Source organism: Antechinus flavipes, chromosome 1 (genome assembly GCF_016432865.1).
Source record: "Antechinus flavipes isolate AdamAnt ecotype Samford, QLD, Australia chromosome 1, AdamAnt_v2, whole genome shotgun sequence".
In the NCBI taxonomy this organism is placed as follows: Eukaryota; Metazoa; Chordata; class Mammalia; order Dasyuromorphia; family Dasyuridae; genus Antechinus; species Antechinus flavipes.
This window is the reverse complement of record NC_067398.1, coordinates 627,717,664-627,738,144: the sequence shown is the minus strand read 5'-3', so window position 1 is coordinate 627,738,144 and position 20,481 is coordinate 627,717,664. Positions and strand designations below refer to the sequence as shown.

Genomic DNA, 20,481 nt, shown 5'->3' with positions numbered 1-20,481 from the left:
GGTTTTTATTTATTGTTTAGACTTTTTAAAATGGTGAAAAAAACTGATAATAATATAGATCAAACTTTAAAATGTCATGTTTAGGAGAGCAAGCATACCTGCTTAAAACTTTATCAGGATTTTTTGTTTGTTTGTTTCCCATCAGCAATATAGGGTTAATTGTGCTCAAAATTTCTGTTGCTCATGGTTATTGTGAAGAATTATTCTTGTTTACTCATTTCAATAATGTCCTACTCTTTATGATCTCATTTGGGATTTTCTTGGCAAAGATACTTTTACAGATGAGGAAACTGAGGCAAACAGGATTAAGTGACATGCCCAGCATTAGTATTTGAGACCAGATTTGAGCTTAGAAACTTGACTCCAGACCCAATAATCTATCCACTATACTACCAGCCTGAACAGTCATCTACATACCTAAAATAATATATAAATGTTAGTCTTTTTCATGGTTTTGTCTGGAGAAAGTTTTGCCATTCAGAGGTACATGCTCTTCTAAAATCAACAAGATTTTATTAATAACAGTGTTTACTGGTTATTAAATACCTTAATATACATAATCTGGTTTGATCTTCACAACAGTTCTGGGAAATAGTCAATAACACATTTATACTAATACAGTCTGACTACCTCCAACTTCTTTCTTTACTGAGAAAATCAAGGCCATTCATCTCATAGTTGCTTGTCACCTCTCCCAGTTTTGTTCTTGTCTTCCAGACTTCCCAATCGTGCCTCAGCAGCTATTTGCATTTTATAGAATTTGTCACCTCCTGGTTCTGCTCCTGACTTCCAGAATTTTAAATCATGCCTTAGCTGCTGCAATTGTCCTAGAACTTCTCTCAGTGCCAGTAGACCCCCTTCATCTGGTACATCCAACTATCCATGCAGCTTTCTCACCCTCTGCCAGCTCTGTCCCTTTTCCTATTAGTGAGGATCCTATACCATTCTGTTGCTATTCCCCTCTAAGTTTTGCTTTGGATTTCTGGGCTTAAAAAACTACTGTGTCATTCTGGAAACTCTTTCAGGTTCTTCATTTTGTCAACAGCCAAGCCCGGTCAGCCTTGCTTCTCCCAACTCTGCTCCTGACTGTTGAATTTCCAAACTGTCATCCTTTTTACCCATATTTTTAACCTCTCTTCTGTGCATTGTCTTCTCCTATTGGAATATCAGTTCATTGAGGCAGGTACTTTCTTTCTTTTTGCTTGAAACTCTAGTAGTTAGCACAGTACTTGATGCATAGCAAGTACTTAATAAGTAGTTGTTTCTTTCCTTTCTTCCCTGTTCTACACTTCATGTCTTTATATCTTTACTTTCCTAGTAAGGGATTTTTCCTTGTCATGGCCAACTCCTCTAATTGTATCCTTGTTCCTACTTCTTCTCATCTTTTCTGAGAACTAGTCTCTGAGATTATACCCTCTTCCTTTCTGATCTTCAATGTGATTCCTTCCAAACTACTCATGACTTCTTCATCTTAATATATATATATCTCCATTTGACCCTCAAGTTCATCAATCTTCTGTCCTCTATATCTTCCCCCTTTCATTTCCAAACTTATATAAAAATAGTCTCTTTTCATTAACTCCACTTTCTCCTCACCTTTTCATTTTGCAGCCCCATGATAATATTTTTTCCTAATTCCCTTCATTCTACTGACTTGTCTTAAGTACTAACACCTGTTTTCATTGCTAAGACCAAGAGTCTTTTGTTAATATTAAAAATTTTAATAGTGAAGTCTTGACTTCACTATATCCTTTGGTACTTCTATTACACCCTCTTCCATGTTTTCTTCTCTTTTGCAATGGCATTCTTCTTTCCTAGCTCTCTTCCTCCTTGCCTCAATGTCCTTGGCTCTCTCATCTGTTTCTTTGCTCCTGAGATAGGATTGTCCCTCAACACTCTATCCCAAATACTTTTCTTTCTCTATAATCAATCCTATTCTAGTTGATCTAATTGGCTTCCTCCAATTGTCATCTCTATTTTGTCTTTATAGATAGTCTTACTATCTCAGCTGAGCACTACACAAGACCAACAACCTTCTTTCCATCAGCACTCCAGAATCACATCAAACCAGAACTATCCTTCTCTGAACTTCCCTTTTTTCAACTGAGGGTGTTAGCACTCTCCCATTCAAAGAGTTTGTAACTGGAAATACCCTCTTCAACATGGATCACAAGAGACATCTAGGTCTCTAGGACCTTAATTAGACTCAACCAGAAGAGAAAATTCTCTCAACTGCCCTATGTGAGAGGTTATTATAGGTACCAGAATGGGGAGAGACACCTGTACCTTTCCCCTACAGGACATCCACAAGAAGGCCTCTCAAAATTCCCACATACTCAACAGATGGAAAGGAAAATCAGTAAGTTAATAAGTATTTGATGAGTGCTTGCTATATTTGCCAAGCACTTTGCTAAGTTCTGAGGATATAAAGAAAAACAAAAGGCAATTCCTGCCCTTAAGAAGCTCACAATTTGGGAGAAATGACATGCAAATAATTATGCACAAATGAACTATATAAAGGATACATAAGGAATAATCAACAGAAGGATGGCACTAAGGATTGGGAAAAGCTTCATGTAGAAGATGGGATTTTTGACCATGATTTGAAGGAAGCAGGGAAGATAGGGAGGCAGAGGTGAGGAGAGAACATTTTAGGCATAGGGGACAGCCAATGAAAATTCTGGAAGTCAAAAGATATAATACTTTAAGGAACAACAAGCAGGCCCTCATCACTGAATTGAAGAGTCTGTGGGGGTAAAGTTGTAAAATGTAAGAAGACCTATAAGTAGAGTAAGAGAGAGTTTCTAGGATTTTATATTTGATCTTATAAGTGATCGGGAGACAATAGAGATTAGTGAGGAGGAGGTTAGATGATCTTTAGGTACATCACTTTGGTGGCTAAATGGAGGATTGATTGGGGTAATGATATATATGAGATAGGCAGACCCAGCCAGAAGGCTATTGCAGTACTACAGGCACGTGGTGACAAGGTCCTGCAATAGAGAAGCTTTCCTTGGAATAAAGAAATTCAGAAATGGGGAGGGTTTAGAGAGAGAGATAATGAGTTCCATTTTGAACATGTTAAATTTAAGATATTTACAGAACATTCTGATGAAACTGTCACTCCCTTATTGGCTCAGTAATTTATTTATTTATTTTTTAAAGATAAGGAAGTTCATCTCGGGGAGACTCCATTGAAGTAGCTATGAAAGGGAATCTATACTTCAGTAAGGGTTTGGATTTCACACACACACACACACACACACACACACACACACACACACACACACTCATTCCTGTCTTCCAATGAATCTGTGATCTCATCAATATAATGCACATCATAACTCAAGCACTTTTGCCCACCCTATATGAGGCTCACCAATCTCCTCTCACAAACTCAACCCAGAGGACATATTGAATATTCTGGGATTCTTCCTTGAATTATTTTGATAGTACAAGAATACTTACAAGAACACAGCTGATCAGCCTATATTCTTTTTTAGCATATTTTTGTTGACAATAGGAGTTTTGCTGCTCCTTCCTAATTCTTTGTCATTTTCCTAGCCATTGTCCTTTTGGATGACTTTCAACCTCAATTCTTCAGAAGATGTAGTGTTTGAGTACCTGTGGCCTCATAATAAAAATGGAACTGAAGTTCCAAAAATAGACTTTTATTTCTGGGAGCAACTGGAGGGAGATAGGGAAATGGTGGGAGGAAAGTAAAGGAGATGCTAAGATCGAAGGAGAAAAGGTAGATAAAAGGAAGGGAAGGGAAAAGGAGGGAAGGGAAGAGGAGGGGTAGATAAAAGGAAGAGAAGGGAAAAGGAGGGAAGGGAAGAGGAGGCAAGGAGAGGGAAGGGGAGGAGAGGAAAGGGGAAGGAAGGGAAATGGAGAAGAGGGAGAGGAAAGGAAAGGGAAAAGAAAAAGGAAAGACATATACATTATAGAATATGGTAGAAATTGTGAAGACTGTAAAGATTTTATGAATATATGCATGTGCATATGTATGTGTGTGGAAAACTATGATTTTATTTGTATAGTGATTTCCAATGTACAAATTCCTTCTACTAAATAAATATACATACACATTTATCTATCTATCTATTTTAGTTGCTCTGAGACCCCTTTCAATTCTAAATTTTCAGGATTCTATTCTATGGACCTAAAGTTTTAGAAGAGGTTGGCAGGACAAAGAAAAAGGCATTTGGAAATGTGGCACCATTCCTCAGTGGTTATTCTTTGGCATATAGGGTCAGCGACCCAGACAGAAGAAAATGTTCTGTTCAACAAGCAGACTTTCTTATGTCACTTGCTATCTCTCAGTTGCTCCCTGTGGTATACCTTTCCTTCAATATAAAAGCCACTGTCTAATTCTATGCTCATGGAAAATCATGCTAGTTCTTATACTGTTACCCACTGAGAAGAGAAGAGAAGAAAAAGAGATGGTAGGTTGGCAAATACCACATCATTGCTGCCAGGTTTGTTTCTGATCCTGTATTGTAAAATAAGGGATACAAGAACAGACTTAGAAAATCCCATCAAATCCCTGCCAGCTTACTGAAGAGTAAGACTGGATGCCGACATTTTGTATTCATACAAATTTAAAAATAGTTACAAGGCACAAGGTTGCATTGAAATTTCAGGGGAATTAAGTATATGATCCTGTATTTTGATTCAAGAGTTCATGGTTCAGATAGGATTAGAAATAATTTCATGTTTAAAAGACCTGGAAGTTTTAGTGCACCACAAGTTGAGTCAGAAATGAGTCGAAAATAATATGACATCTCCCTAAAGAAATGTAATTTTCAGTTACATTAAAAAAGAGTCATGTCCAGAATGAGAGATGAAAATTTTGCTGTCTTCTTCCCTATTCTGACTATCACGTAATAGGAGGAATATTGGTGTGCTGAAAATCCCCCAAGACTGATCACCATGAGTGGATTGGAGACCATGACATATGAGCTTTGGAAATATTATTGATAGTATAAAAAGAAATTGGCAGAGAGTTGGAGATATGTCAACTTTCATGGAGCTTTGTCATGGAAAAGATAGCTCAGACTTGTTTTTTTTTTTTTTTTAACCTAAAAGGGGAGAACAAAAATCAGTAAAAATTACATGGTGGCAAAACTAAAGTCATCATGGGAAGGGGGATTTAAGTGACTAGAACTTCAAAAGTGAAGTGTACTTCCTCAGGAAATAATGATTTCCTTAGCACTGAAGGTATTTAAGTGGAGAAAGAAGATGATTTCTTAGGAATATTATAGATAGATAATCTTCCCCATGTGGTTACTGAAGGATTGGTTTTCTGAACCAACTACTGAATGCTCACTTTGTGATTCTATAAATCTTCTTATGATAAAACAGTTTATTTCTGGGCAAACTATTCCCAAATTGGAACTTACTGTAAGGGGAGAAGAGTCCTTCACCTTCCCCTTTCCTTCACAATCAGTATATGACTGAGCATCAGTATTCAGCATCAGGATGACTGGGAAAGTTTTTAATTGGTAGTTCTATTGTGACTGACTGGCCTGATTTTCACCTTCAGTTGAACCAGCCAGTAATGGAAGAGATGTGAATTCTGTAGATAGATAACCCTTATAATCCTAGGAGAGAGTTTTATTCAAAGCTTTCTTTAATAGGTAAAGGAAAAAGAGGTAATTTTTTCCTGCTAGATCGCATATCCAGTACAGGATCTAATACAGAAAATACTAGAATTCATTAGCTCTTTGGGCTACAAGTCTTGTACATTTTCTATTACAGTACATATACAAGGTCTCCTATTTCATCTAGGTCATCTCCAGTTGTTCTGATCTATATCTGGCCACTGGATTTAGATTGCTCTGTATGGGAAAGTGAGGCAGGTGATCTTGCCCAACCCTCCCTCACTTAAATCCAATTCATTTGCATGGCATAGTATCAAGTCCCTGATGTCATAGTTCTTTTGGAGAACAAAGGACAAACAACAATAACCAGGAGCAGCTAGGTGGCTAGTCAGTGGATAGAGCCCTGGTCTTGGAGTCCTGAGCACTTGAGTTTAAGTCCAGTCTCAGATATTTATTAGTTCTGTGTCCCTAGGCAAGTCCTTAATCCTGATTACCACCTTTCCCTTCAAAAAAAGAGGGGGGGGGAATATAAAAAAGATTATTTAAAAAATAAAGTACAAATTTTTAAAGAGAAGCTCAGCAATCTAAAAGATATATAACCTAAATTACCCTTTGAGTATAAGTGTTAGCTATTATTAGTTATTAGCTAACTATTATTTAACCTGATTCTTCCTTGAGCCATAACTAGAAAAATTTCCATCTGAGGCAAATTGCAATGAAAAAAGGGGATAGGAGAGATTCTTCTGGGGTGTGGTCTGAAAGAGAAACAGCACACTCTGGGATACCTCATGTGATTTCAGGGAGGGGGGAAGAATCAGTCTGCTGTTGCTAGGGGAGGAGCTGGGCAGAGGAACACGAGTGGATAAGGTGGGCTGAGAGGAAAGATGCTGTCTGTTGCTAGGGAAGCTGCTTGATACTGGATGGGGGAACAAGGATGCTGATGAGTACCTTTGGGCAAGAGGAAAGTCTACTACCACTGCTTGGGATACATTAGGAAATGAAGGGCTTGGGGGAATGAGATCAGATGGGACTGAATCTGCCCCAGGGAGGAAGTGCACCCGGAAAGGTGTTGTCAAAGCCTTCTAAATTATTTGCCTTGGAATAAAGCCCTAGGTTTTTTTTTCCCCTATGGATGGCTCCATTCTCTCTCAAAAGAGTCTGAGCCATAACCTTATGTTTGCCTTTTTCAATATATCATGGGGAAAAAAGAGAGCTAAAAGGTTCAAGGAGGAAAAGGACAAGTCTGAATAAAAAGAAAAAAAGAAGGGAAGGTAAGGGGAGGAATGTAAGAATGCTAGAGAATAAATGGTACAAAGGAAACCAAAAGAGAAGGTGCCAGAAAAATTGAAAGAAGGAAAGGAAGTAGATGAAATCTGTCATAGGAGGGGTTACCCACTTTAAATATGCAGGGATGACATCAGCTGACAAGGTGATCTCAGAAAAAACTTACAAAAATTGTGCATATTTTAGCAGTGAATTAAGATGTGTAATAAACCCAAGGATTTACACACACACACACACACACACACACACACACACACACACACACACACACTACACACAAACACACCCCCTACCATCCCTTTTCTTTTGCCTCTTTCTATGCTGAGAAGACTTTCTTGATGATTTTAGCATTTTAGTTTAATGTCTTGGAAGTATCATCATTTTATCATTGTTTGTGCAATCTCATGAAGTAAACTCTAGAGATTGCTTAGGAATTCAAATTATTTTGGGGAGGGTAGAATGGGGTGGGAGATAGGGCAGCAAGGAAAATAAGAGGATTAGATGCTTCCTAAGCTTGAGAAATACTGATTTACAGGATTTTGCTTCCCCCTTCTGGCTAAAGACAAATTTACAGCATTCCATCAAGACTGGAGAGCAAGGTGTTGGTGGTATTATATGGTGTTTGATTATTTGGTCCCTTGTTATCTCTAACAGTGGAGGGAGATGATAATACAAATTGTCCTAGGATTATTCAATTTTAGAGCTGGAAAGAAAATGAGAATATCAATTGTCCACCCACAGAACACAGAATGTTAGAAATGGATGATACCATAGACCTAGCAAGACTCTTAGAACACAGAATATTATTAAAGCTAGAAGAGATTTTAGAGATAGTTCAGTCCAGAGGTTTTTAACCTTTTGGTGTGTCAATGATACCTTACCAATATGAACATCTGCTGGAGCCTAGGAACACAATACTTCACAGTAATGCTTTGGAATGGAAAAAAAATAAAATGCACAGGATTACATAGGAAACCAATGACACTGAAATGTACTCACTAAAGTGCATTGGAAACAAAGTTCATAGATTCCAAATAAAGAACTACTGGAACTAGTTAAATTTCCTCTTGGACTATAAAATCACAGAATAAATATTGTTATTTTATAGATGAGGGAATTGGAATAGTTCAAGTATTTGGCCTTCGGTGACATGGATAATAAGTGGATAGTTAGCTGGGACATAGACGCTATTATTTTCTGACTCCAAATTCTCTATTTCACCAAACTTTGCTGCTCAGGTTCCTTCTGTCTGAGAAATATCTACCAAGTTATGATGGTAGGACTTTGCTGTATTATTTTTCTTTAGGTAATTTGCATTTTTAATGATAATGAAAGGGAAAAATATATTGTTTTCACAGAGGAATGAGCTTTTATGGTGAAATTTCATCAGATTGGTCATCTAGCAAAGAAATTTACTTTTCTACATTCCTTAATTTCATCTTTTGCAAAAACTCATTTGGTGCTTATTTCCTACTTGGTTCTAGAATAGCTGTAAATGTGGTTGTAAATGAGATAACATTTTTGTTTTCTTGGAGTATACAATCTGACCACATGATATGACATATGCACAGAGAATTATAATGTACAGTACATACATCAGTAATGCTTAAACTAAATATTTGTGAAGTCCTAGAGAGAAAATCATTACTAATGTTCGAGAATCAGGGCAGGTTTCATGGAAGGTATGGAATTTGAATTGGTCCTCATGCAAATGGATAGGATTTTGATGGGCAGAAACACTGGGAGGGTCAGAATAAGGTATTTCAGGAGAAGGAAACAATATGAATCAAGGTATGTAGACATGATAATGTAAGATGTATTTGGAGAACAGTGCTAAATCAATTGGGTTGGAACATAAGATAGATGGATAGGAATATTACGAAATAAGATTAGAAAGGTAAAATGGTAGCATATTGTGGATGGCTTTGAATGCCTGCCTTAGAAGTTTGATTTTTAGACAATAGACAATAGGGGAGCATAATGATTAGGGGAGTACTATGGATATAACATAACTGAAATTCAAGAAAATATTTGCCAAAGCTGTTTATAGTTTCCATGGATGGATGTAGACTATATGATGGCACAATTACATAGATTTGGATGGATGAATGAATGGACTCAAAGGATAGTATTAATGGCCATTGTCAAATTGGAAGAAAATCTCTAATGGAGTGCTCAAGAAATCTGCCCATGGTCCTTTTCTGCATAATTCAATCACTGACTTGAATTAAAGGCATAGATGGCATACTTATCAAATTTATGGATGACATGTAACTAGGAAGAATGAATATCATGGAAGCTAGCTCAGGATCCACAATTCTTTTAATGGGCTAGAGGAAAAGATCAGATCTGAATGAATGAAAATGAATATAGAAAATATAAAACCCCATGCTTGAGTTAAAAAATAACAACTCTCCCATTATAGATTAATTCATATCTAAATAAGTTGAAGGAACTCACGGTGTGGAATATAATATGAGAAATGGCATGTATATATTCTCGTATATTTATATTCAGATATGAATATATAATATATGCATATGTTTATATTTGTGTATCTCTCTTCATATCTATCTGTCTATATACACCTATCTATTTATACACACACACATACACACTTTTATTTGAAGAAACATTATGTAGAGGAAGAACTAGCTTGGTCTGCTTAGCTCCAGAAGGCAAAATTAGACCAGTAAGTGGGAGTTAGAAAGGGGCAAATTTAGGATGGATATAAGGAAAAACTTTCTAACAACTAAAGTTGTCTTAAGATAGATTGTCTTGTTCTTGTTCTTGTGGTTGAGTCATTTTTAAAATCTAATTTAAAATTTCTAATTCTTAGAATATAGTGCATATCATGTAATGAATATTGCATCATAGGACAAATAAAAATCCTGGTGTTGATTTCATGCCAGTAATTATGTTGGAGGGAGCAGCCCCAGGGCTGCAGTGGTGGAAAACAAACAGCATGGGATTCTGATCCATTGCCTTGGGCTGGATGATCTCTGAAGCTCCATCAAACTCTCAGATTCCATTCACTTCATTGCTCTTATCATTTTATAAGTCATTAAGTTAAAAAGAAGCTTGTTTGCCTTAGCTGGTGTTGCTTGCTGCAGGCAATGCTGGTTCTAGGTGTTGGCATTTTATTCTGTGAATTCATTGTAATGAATTTTAGATTATGATTCAGTCTATGGGATTCAAGGAAACTGTTTGAACAGTTTCCTCACATTCTGGATGCCCCTAAACCTCAGCAAGAAGCAGATCTCCCACTCCCCCTCCATCAAGAACATGGCCCTGCACATCAGAGGCAAGGAAAACATAGGTCTTTTATGCAAACCAGCACATCAGGATTTACTAGAATTCAGGGCCCAAATCAGTCAAGAACACCAGGTCAAATCATTAAACCTAAGTAGAAATCAGATTTTCTAGTTGGTTTGGAAACAAAGAGATCAAAATATTGGCAGAACTTGGAAATCAAGCTATGAATTCAGGGGATCCAAATGTTGATTCTAGTCCTGGGGTTGCATTTTAGGCAGAAAGTTAGAATGCTGGATCCTATGTAGAGATCAAAATGAAGTCAAATTATAGGAAGTTCAACATAGAAATTGTTAAATACATGAGCATTTATTAATATTTAATATGTGTTAGGCACTGTGTTGGGAATAAAAAGAAAGACAAAAGCAACTCTTATCCTTGGGATGCTTGCATTTTAATGGGGGAGGAAACATAGAAATCAGAACAAATAGAAATCAGAGTAGATAGAAGGAATTGTGTGTGTTTAAAGAATCATAATCTTAAAATATTTAAAATTTATTATGTGGAAGATAGATTCAACATTTTCTGCTTGAAGCTAAAGAAAGCACTTCATGGAAGTTTCAATAAAAATGGATATAAAGAAGAACCTTCTAATAATTAGGCAGGAGGATAATAACTAGACCCACAGGGTTAGAGGATTCCTGGGTAAGGAGACTCCTTTTAACAACACAGTTCAGCATCTTCTCTGTAATCTTCTCTTCAAGTCTTACAGAGTTGTCTAGAGCATTGAGTATTTAAGGGACTTGCTCAGGATGACACACTCAACATGCTACGATGTCTCTTCACATCATAATTAGAGTCAAGAAAGAATGAAATGTGCTGCCCTGGAAATGTTTGACTAAATAGTTAGACCTTTAGGCAATAAGGAAGAGAAGAGAAATATGATCAAAGGATGGTATAACCATAGAGAATATGGATTCAGAATTCATTGAGATTAGATGATCATTTGATAGAGCTAATGTACAGGGAATTCATTAGCTGTATAGAAGATTAGATGGCCTCTAAGGCCATAAGATTCTAGAAACTGTAAGATTTCTGTATATCAAGTTGATTCAAATTTGCTAAGCCATGATGAGAAGTATGAAAATCAACATATAGATGCATATATATCTATACATATATGTATGTATGTATGTATTTGTGTGTATCAAGAGAGAGAGAAAGAAAGAGAGAGAGAGAGAGAGAGAGAGAGAGAGAGAGAGAGAGAGAGAGAGAGAGAGAGAGCTTTCAGGTTTTCAAAGTATCTTCCATACATTTCTTCACTTGATCTTATCAACTTCATGAAGTCAGAAAGTCAGAAAGATTAAAGGGGAAACCTAGTTTTGATAACAGAAAAAGACAGATGGGTGGAAACAGTAGGACCAACCAGATCACAGGTAGAGATGAGAGGATCAGAGAGCTTTAAAACCTCCTAACATCCCCTCATTGGATCTGGATCTTTAGTTAGCCACCGTACATTCTGTTAGCCTCTCAGCAGGCTCCTGAACTAAATCCTTCTCAATAATGAATGGATCAGTTTTTCTCAGCTGCTCCACAGGGTCAACCAAAGATAATGGTCTTTATTTGTAGGAGAAGCCATTTGGACAAAACCCTGGGGAAAACTGCCAAAGCTAGATGGATTATAAGAATATAATATGCTTCCTGGAAAGGATAGAAATTACTTTTTTGAGTGGGGGTGATCTTTTTTGAAAAGAGGTTTAATGCCTGCCTTTCTTGGAGGCTGTATCAGTTCTCAATGATCATGTTATGGTCATCACAAGAATTAAGTATCAAATGGTTGCAGATACAGAAGGATTGATCCATTCCTTATATTTCTGTATCTCTCTTCATATCTATCTGTCTATATACACCTATCTATTTATACACACACACATACACACTTTTATTTGAAGAAACATTATGTAGAGGAAGAACTAGCTTGGTCTGCTTAGCTCCAGAAGGCAAAATTAGACCAGTAAGTGGGAGTTAGAAAGGGGCAAATTTAGGATGGATATAAGGAAAAACTTTCTAACAACTAAAGTTGTCTTAAGATAGATTGTCTTGTTCTTGTTCTGTGGTTGAGTCATTTTTAAAATCTAATTTAAAATTTCTAATTCTTAGAATATAGTGCATATCATGTAATGAATATTGCATCATAGGACAAATAAAAATCCTGGTGTTGATTTCATGCCAGTAATTATGTTGGAGGGAGCAGCCCCAGGGCTGCAGTGGTGGAAAACAAACAGCATGGGATTCTGATCCATTGCCTTGGGCTGGATGATCTCTGAAGCTCCATCAAACTCTCAGATTCCATTCACTTCATTGCTCTTATCATTTTATAAGTCATTAAGTTAAAAAGAAGCTTGTTTGCCTTAGCTGGTGTTGCTTGCTGCAGGCAATGCTGGTTCTAGGTGTTGGCATTTTATTCTATGAATTCATTGTAATGAATTTTAGATTATGATTCTAAAATTCATTACAATGAATTCATAGAATAAAATGGGATTCTATGGGATTCAAGGAAACTGTTTGAACAGTTTCCTCACATTCTGGATGCCCCTAAACCTCAGCAAGAAGCAGATCTCCCACTCCCCCTCCATCAAGAACATGGCCCTGCACATCAGAGGCAAGGAAAACATAGGTCTTTTATGCAAACCAGCACATCAGGATTTACTAGAATTCAGGGCCCAAATCAGTCAAGAACACCAAGTCAAATCATTAAACCTAGGTAGAAATCAGATTTTCTAGTTGGTTTGGAAACAAAGAGATCAAAATATTAGCAGAACTTGGAAATCAAGCTATGAATTCAGGGGATCCAAATGTTGATTCTAGTCCTGGGGTTGCATTTTAGGCAGAAAGTTAGAATGCTGGATCCTATGTAGAGATCAAAATGAAGTCAAATTATAGGAAGTTCAACATAGAAATTGTTAAATACATGAGCATTTATTAATATTTAATATGTGTTAGGCACTGTGTTGGGAATAAAAAGAAAGACAAAAGCAACTCTTATCCTTGAGATGCTTGCATTTTAATGGGGGAGGAAACATAGAAATCAGAACAAATAGAAATCAGAGTAGATAGAAGGAATTGTGTGTGTTTAAAGAATCATAATCTTAAAATATTTAAAATTTATTATGTGGAAGATAGATTCAACATTTTCTGCTTGAAGCTAAAGAAAGCACTTCATGGAAGTTTCGATAAAAATGGATATAAAGAAGAACCTTCTAATAATTAGGCAGGAGGATAATAACTAGACCCACAGGGTTAGAGGATTCCTGGGTAAGGAGACTCCTTTTCACAACACAGTTCAGCATCTTCTCTGTAATATGAAGTCTTACAGAGTTGTCTAGAGCATTGAGTATTTAAGGGACTTGCTCAGGATGACACACTCAACATGCTACGATGTCTCTTCACATCATAATTAGAGTCAAGAAAGAATGAAATGTGCTGCCCTGGAAATGTTTGACTAAATAGTTAGACCTTTAGGCAATAAGGAAGAGAAGAGAAATATGATCAAAGGATGGTATAACCATAGAGAATATGGATTCAGAATTCATTGAGATTAGATGATTATTTGATAGAGCTAATGTACAGGGAATTCATTAGCTGTATAGAAGATTAGATGGCCTCTAAGGCCATAAGATTCTAGAAACTGTAAGATTTCTGTATATCAAGTTGATTCAAATTTGCTAAGCCATGATGAGAAGTATGAAAATCAACATATAGATGCATATATATATATATACATATATGTATGTATAGATATGTATGTATGTATGTATTTGTGTGTATCAAGAGAGAGAGAAAGAAAAAGAGAGAGAGAGAGAGAGAGAAAGAGAGAGAGAGAGAGAGAGAAAGAGAGAACGCTTTCAGGTTTTCAAAGTATCTTCCATACATTTCTTCACTTGATCTTATCAACTCCATGAAGTCAGAAAGTCAGAAAGATTAAAGGGGAAACCTAGTTTTGATAACAGAAAAAGACAGATGGGTGGAAACAGTAGGACCAACCAGATCACAGGTAGAGATGAGAGGATCAGAGAGCTTTAAAACCTCCTAACATCCCCTCATTGGATCTGGATCTTTAGTTAGCCACCGTACATTCTATTAGCCTCTCAGCAGGCTCCTGAATTAAATCCTTCTCAATAATGAATGGATCAGTTTTTCTCAGCTGCTCCACAGGGTCAACCAAAGATAATGGTCTTTATTTGTAGGAGAAGCCATTTGGACAAAACCCTGGGGAAAACTGCCAAAGCTAGATGGATTATAAGAATATAATATGCTTCCTGGAAAGGATAGAAATTACTTTTTTGAGTGGGGGTGATCTTTTTTGAAAAGAGGTTTAATGCCTGCCTTTCTTGGAGGCTGTATCAGTTCTCAATGATCATGTTATGGTCATCACAAGAATTAAGTATCAAATGGTTGCAGATACAGAAGGATTGATCCATTCCTTATATTTCTTCTCTTCCTTCTAGGTTTCTAATCGTTCTGGGGTGCTTAATCTTGGCTGTACTTACCACATTCAAGGAGTACGAGACTGTTTCAGGAGACTGGCTGCTATTATTGGTAAGATAAAGGCCCTAACTCTGACCTATTGTTATCACATGGAGCTCCTAACTATTGTTCAATTTAGGGTTTTTCTATACCAGGATGAATATCAGGTTAGTCAGAAGGTCACCAGGATTGGCAGTATGTTGGTAAGAAGTTGAGGTTCAAGATTTTTAAAAAATGGATGTTAATGTTCTTGGACTGATTGAAATCTGAAATAAGCCAAGAGTTATAATAGAAGGCAGGTTGCAACTCATTCCAATCCATAATGGCTTTTTTGATGGGGAAAAGGCCAAAATAATCATCCCTTCATCATATTGCAGTTATATTGTGTGTGTAAAAAGTTGCTTCAGAAGAAATTATCTTCATGCAAATCTATAAGGGAGCCACTTAAATCCTTATCTAGGAGTTTCTTAACCCAATGAAATCACAGGTCTTGTCACTATCCCTGTGCCTATTTATTTGAAGGTTCTTCCTTATATTGCATGAAAAATCTATTTTTATTGAAACTTCCATGAAGTTCTACCCTAAAGTCAAGAGAGAGATTGAACTCTATTGATCCTATTCCAAAATTAGAGAAATAAATATCTGGACAGAATGAGGATATAATAAATGTACCGTTTGATATGTTTAGTCTAGTAAAAGAAAGTAATAAGACAAGAATGGCAATACTTCCAGAAGAGAAGCATTCCCACAAGTCTCTCCTTTTTCCTTAGGAAGTCTCAGGACCTTGTGGCCTTGTGGACTCTGAATGAGATGCAGTATACAAAGTATTGTACAAGCCTTAACACATATAAAAGTCAGAAAATGTTAAGTATTGCTTTCTATCATTTATTAAGATAAAATACAGAAAGTAGAAGAAGGAAAGCAGAAAATGAAGAAACAAAATTCAAGTAAGGAGAAAGAAAAGATCTGATACCTAGTAGAAAGTCAACAAATATTTGTTGTTTGGTCTGGAACAGTAGAGTGGAATGTTAACAGGGAAAGAAAGCTGGACTCGCTAAAAGAAAATGCTATTTTCAGCATCATCCTGAAGAGACCAGATCATATGTGATGTGTCATAGCTAATGTTCTGCTAATGACCTTTAATTTAACTAACCATGAGTTAGAAGAATGTCTATACTGATTTATTTTCTCATTCAAATGATTTGCTTATTTAACTATCATCATTTGGAAACTCTGAGTACATTAGGGAAAAAAAATTATCCACCAAAACTAAAACAGAGGAGTTCATATAAGGCTAGGTTGAACAATTCCATTAGAGACATTAAAATTGAGGAACCAGCTCTTTAAACCTGAGTGCTACTTAATAGAAAAAAATCCATTAACTTGTAAGTTTGGGCTAACTGGATTCTAGTTAATCAAGTCTTTTTGTTCTTGGATGCAGGAAACATTTGCTATTTTCATCTTTGGAGCTGAGTTTGCTTTAAGGATCTGGGCTGCAGGATGTTGCTGCAGGTACAAAGGATGGAGGGGGAGACTGAAGTTTGCAAGAAAGCCTTTATGTATGCTCGGTAAGCGCTAGAGCCTCAAAATGTTCCTTTTGTTTTGCTTTGGGGGACAGACAGAGAAATTCTCTGGAGGAAATATCCCCATCTTGAAAAGTGATGACCAAAATAAAACATTATTCATTTGAGAAACCCTTTAAGAGTCTAATAGAACTAATCATAACATCTATATCCTTGCCTCAGTGATAATAAAGATAGCCCAGATTTACATAGCACTTTTCTTAGGACAATCTAATAAGTTAAGTAGTCCAAGTATTATTTCCTCCATTGTACAATTAAGGGAACAGGGACTCAGAGGTAGATGAATTTGACACAGGTAACATAGCTAATAAATGGCAGAACTGGGACTCAAACTTAATTTTTTATTTTTTTATTTCTTTCCATAAGTCATACTACCATCTTTAATAGCATTTGTCCAAGTATATGTAAAGACAATTTTTAGCCTTTATTTTTAAAAGATTTGGGATTCCAAATGTTTCTTCCTCTCTCCCTCCCCTTCCTTTTCCTAAAGTGGTAAGCAATCTGATTGAGGTTATATATGTGCAATCATGTAAAACATTTTCATCTTAGTCAAATTGTGAAAAAATAAATAGACCAAAAGGAAAAAAAAACCATGAAAAAATACAGTAAATGAAAATAGTTTGCTTCAATCTGGAGTTCATCAATTCTTTCTCTGGATGTGAATAGAATTTTCTATCATGAATCCTTTGTAATTGTCTTGGATCAATGCATTGTTGAGAATTGTTAAGTCGTTCATAATTGATCATCACATAATATTGTTACTTTCTACAATATTTTCCTGACTCTGTTCATTTCACTTTGCATCAGTTCATACAAATCTTTTCAAGATTTTTTTTTCTGAAATCTTCTTGTTCATCATTTCTTCTTGGACTATAGTATTCCATTGCATTCATATACCACAACTTGTTCAGCCATTCTTTAATTTCATGGGCATCCCCTCAATTTCCAGCCTTTTTACTACTACAAAAAAAAAAGAGCTGCTATAGATTTTTTGCCCAGGTAAGTCCTTTTCCTTTTTTTGTGAGGTATTTTTGGATCAAAAGGCATGCTCAGTTTGATTGTCGTTTGGGCATACATACTATATATTCAGCATTAGAAGTCTTCAAGTGGAAGCTGGCTAACCACTCATTGGAATTATGGAAAGAGGGCTTCATTCTTATGAATTGGACTAGGTAACCTCTGAAGACTTTACACTATGATTTTAAGCTTATCTTTCTTTCTATTACACAACACTATTTCCTTCTATCATGAACAGGACCCTCCTGCAGATTCCTGACTTTCTTTAAAGAATACAGATGTTTGTTGATAGTAAAGATGGCTGTATGTGGCCCAGTGCTATCTACTTTCCAGAAGTAGAATACAAGAGAGGGACCAAAAAAAGGGCCTCTCTTAGAATCAGAGATCAATGCTAATCATTAGTGTTGCCTTTGTAGTTTCTCTGATTTCTTGAACTTTGGATCCTCCTTACCTATCTGCTTGCCACCCTGCCCATCTTCCTAGATACCTATCTACCTACCTACTTATTTACCTAAAACCACAGTAACTGTCAATTCTTTCCTATCATATAGTTAGCTTCATTGGTCTTGATTCACTTGCCTGGCTAGTGCAATGGTACCTGTCAAGTTCGTGCTTCTTAATTGGATTGCCATTTCCTTTCTGTCTTAGCCAGAAAGCTTTCTAATGACATACTTGCTCTAAGATACTGATGTTTGGTTAAATAATTGGGTTATTGAAAAGACGTGTGTGCATGAGGGTTAATTGGAGTCAGAAGGGTGTAAAATTGTGCTAACTTGTTCTTTCCTTCTCCGATGATGAAAGATCCAACCACAGACCAGGAGGAAGGAGAAGGAGGAAGAGACATCAACCCTTCTGCATTAACTGTGATTTATGAGAAATAAAAGTTGTATGACTCAGAATAGACACATTCTGTAGGAAAGTATATGACAGTCTTTTGAAGCTGTTTTTCATGATGTCAGTATGGTAGAAACAAACAGTGATGATTTTAAGGAATGTAGATTCTTTGGAGGTAGGGACTTTTTCATTTTTGTCTCTGGATATACATTACTCAGCACAATATCTTACATGTAGCAGGCCTTTGATAAATGTGTTTTGGAGTGAGAAAATATTGCCTAGAGGATTAAGCCTAAGGGTTAAAATTTGTCATTAAAATCCTTGCTTACCTTAAAAGCTGATCTTAGCTTACCTTTCCTGCCTTATTTAACACCATTCCCTTATTAATCTGTAAGTAAACTGAACTAGATGTCCACTATGCACGGCCTCTGTTTTCTGACTGTCCTGCCTTTATCAGAATGCCCTCTCTACTGCCCCTTTATTTGACTTCACAACCATTGGTAATAGAATCCTGTGATTAAGGTCTAGAAGGAATCTTAGAGATCATCAGTACAACCCTCCTAATATTACAGAAGACTAAACTGAGGTAGCTAAGTGATGCAATGCAGAGTACCAGTTTTGGAGTCAGGAAGAGATGGATTCAAATTTGATCTCAAAAATGTAATAGCTGATTGGCCCTGGGCAAGTATAGAAATCAGAGGGAAATGGAAGGGAAGGAGTAGGAAGGGAGGGGAGTGGAGAGGAAGGAAAGGAAAAGGAGGGAAGGGGGTGGGAAGGCCCAAGAAAAAATCCTAAGGGGATATATAGTTAAAGTGCATGACCTGAAAAATGTTTGTGGCAGCCCTTTTTATAGTGGCAAGGAACTGGAAACTGAATGGATACCCATCAATTGGAGAATGGCTGAATAAGTTGTGGCATATGAATGTTATGGAATATTATTGTTCTGTAAGAAATGATCAGCAGAATGATTTCAGAGAGCCTAGGGAGACCTACATGAACTGATCTAAAAGTTAACTGAGTGGGACCAGGAGATCATTGTACATAGCAACAATGAAACTATACCATGATCAGTTCTAATGGATGTGGCTCTTTTCAACAATGAGATGATTCAGGCCAATTTCAATGATCTTGTGATGAAGAGAGCCATCTACACCCAGAGAGAGGACTGTGAAAACTGAGTGTGGATCACAACATAGCATTTTCATTCTTTTTGTTATTGTTTGCTTACATTTTATTTTACTTCTCCTTTTTATAAAAATGATTTGATTGGATTTTTCTTGTGCAGCAATATAATTATAAAAATATGTATGCATATATTAGATTTAACATATATTTTTTACCATGTTTAACATATATTGGACTACTTGTCATCTGGGGAGGAGATGTAGAGAAGGGGAGGAAATTGGAACACAAAGTTTTGCAAGGGTTAATGTTGAAAAATTGTCCATTCATATATTTTGAAAATTAAAACACTTTAATAAAAAAATTTTAAAATAAAGTGCATAATCTGGATATGGATCCAGCAAAGAGGAGGGAGAAGTAGTAGTCAGAAAGATAGGAGGAGAAGCAGGAGAGATAAGTGTCCCAAAAACTTACAGAAAAGAGAGTATCAAAAAAAAAGAATGAAGGAGAATGAGGTTCTGGATTATTTTTAACTACACCATGCTATTTCTCAAATTCAGTTCAAAATATATTAAAGTTTCAGTTCAAGATCAAGTTCAAATTAATCTTCCTCAAGGAAGTTTTTCCTTAGTGACACCAATTACAACAGCTCTTTCCTCTTGTGATTTCCTATAACATTCATTGTTTTAAGTCATGTATAATACATTGATATTTTATTGCAGCTATTTGTATGGCTAGTTTATCCTCCAAGGATTCCCTGAGAATATGGACAGTGTCTATTTCCAGATTCCCCATAGTTCCAAGCCTTGGAGATGTAGTTCAGATGTTACATCTTATATGAATTATCCTTTTTTCTAAGCCCCTCTTATTACTATATATGTATGATATATATTATATATGTGTGTATGCATACATATATATGTATGTTATATATTATATATAATTGTATACAATTATATTGTATATATTTGAATTTGCATACAATTTGAATTCATTGGTCTGAATTTACTGGGTTCCAACTCCAATGCATCTCCTCTGAGAACAGGGCTTCTCTCTATTTGTCTCTAGTAACTATTAAACTTACATAAGCTTAATGAATTCTTCATGGTATTCTTATTACATTATTAATGTCAGTCAATTAGCACTTATTAAATGTCTCCTAAGTGACAACCGCTATGTTAAGTGCTGAGGATATAAAAAAAGTTCAAAAAAGTTTCCATTCTTAAGGAGCTCATAGTGGAATGGGGGAGACAACAAAA

The 20,481-nt window shown here is 36.2% G+C and overlaps 1 protein-coding gene across 1 annotated transcript in view; it reads left to right on the top strand.

The window, feature by feature from the left end:
* KCNQ3 (potassium voltage-gated channel subfamily Q member 3) overlaps positions 1–20,481 on the top strand; it is a 446,114-nt gene that overhangs the window by 328,743 nt on the left and 96,890 nt on the right. The window contains exons 2-3 of the mRNA XM_051971104.1: positions 14,648–14,738; positions 16,108–16,234. Of these exons, the coding sequence (XP_051827064.1) occupies positions 14,648–14,738; positions 16,108–16,234 (218 nt within the window). The remainder of the gene's footprint in view (positions 1–14,647; positions 14,739–16,107; positions 16,235–20,481) is intronic.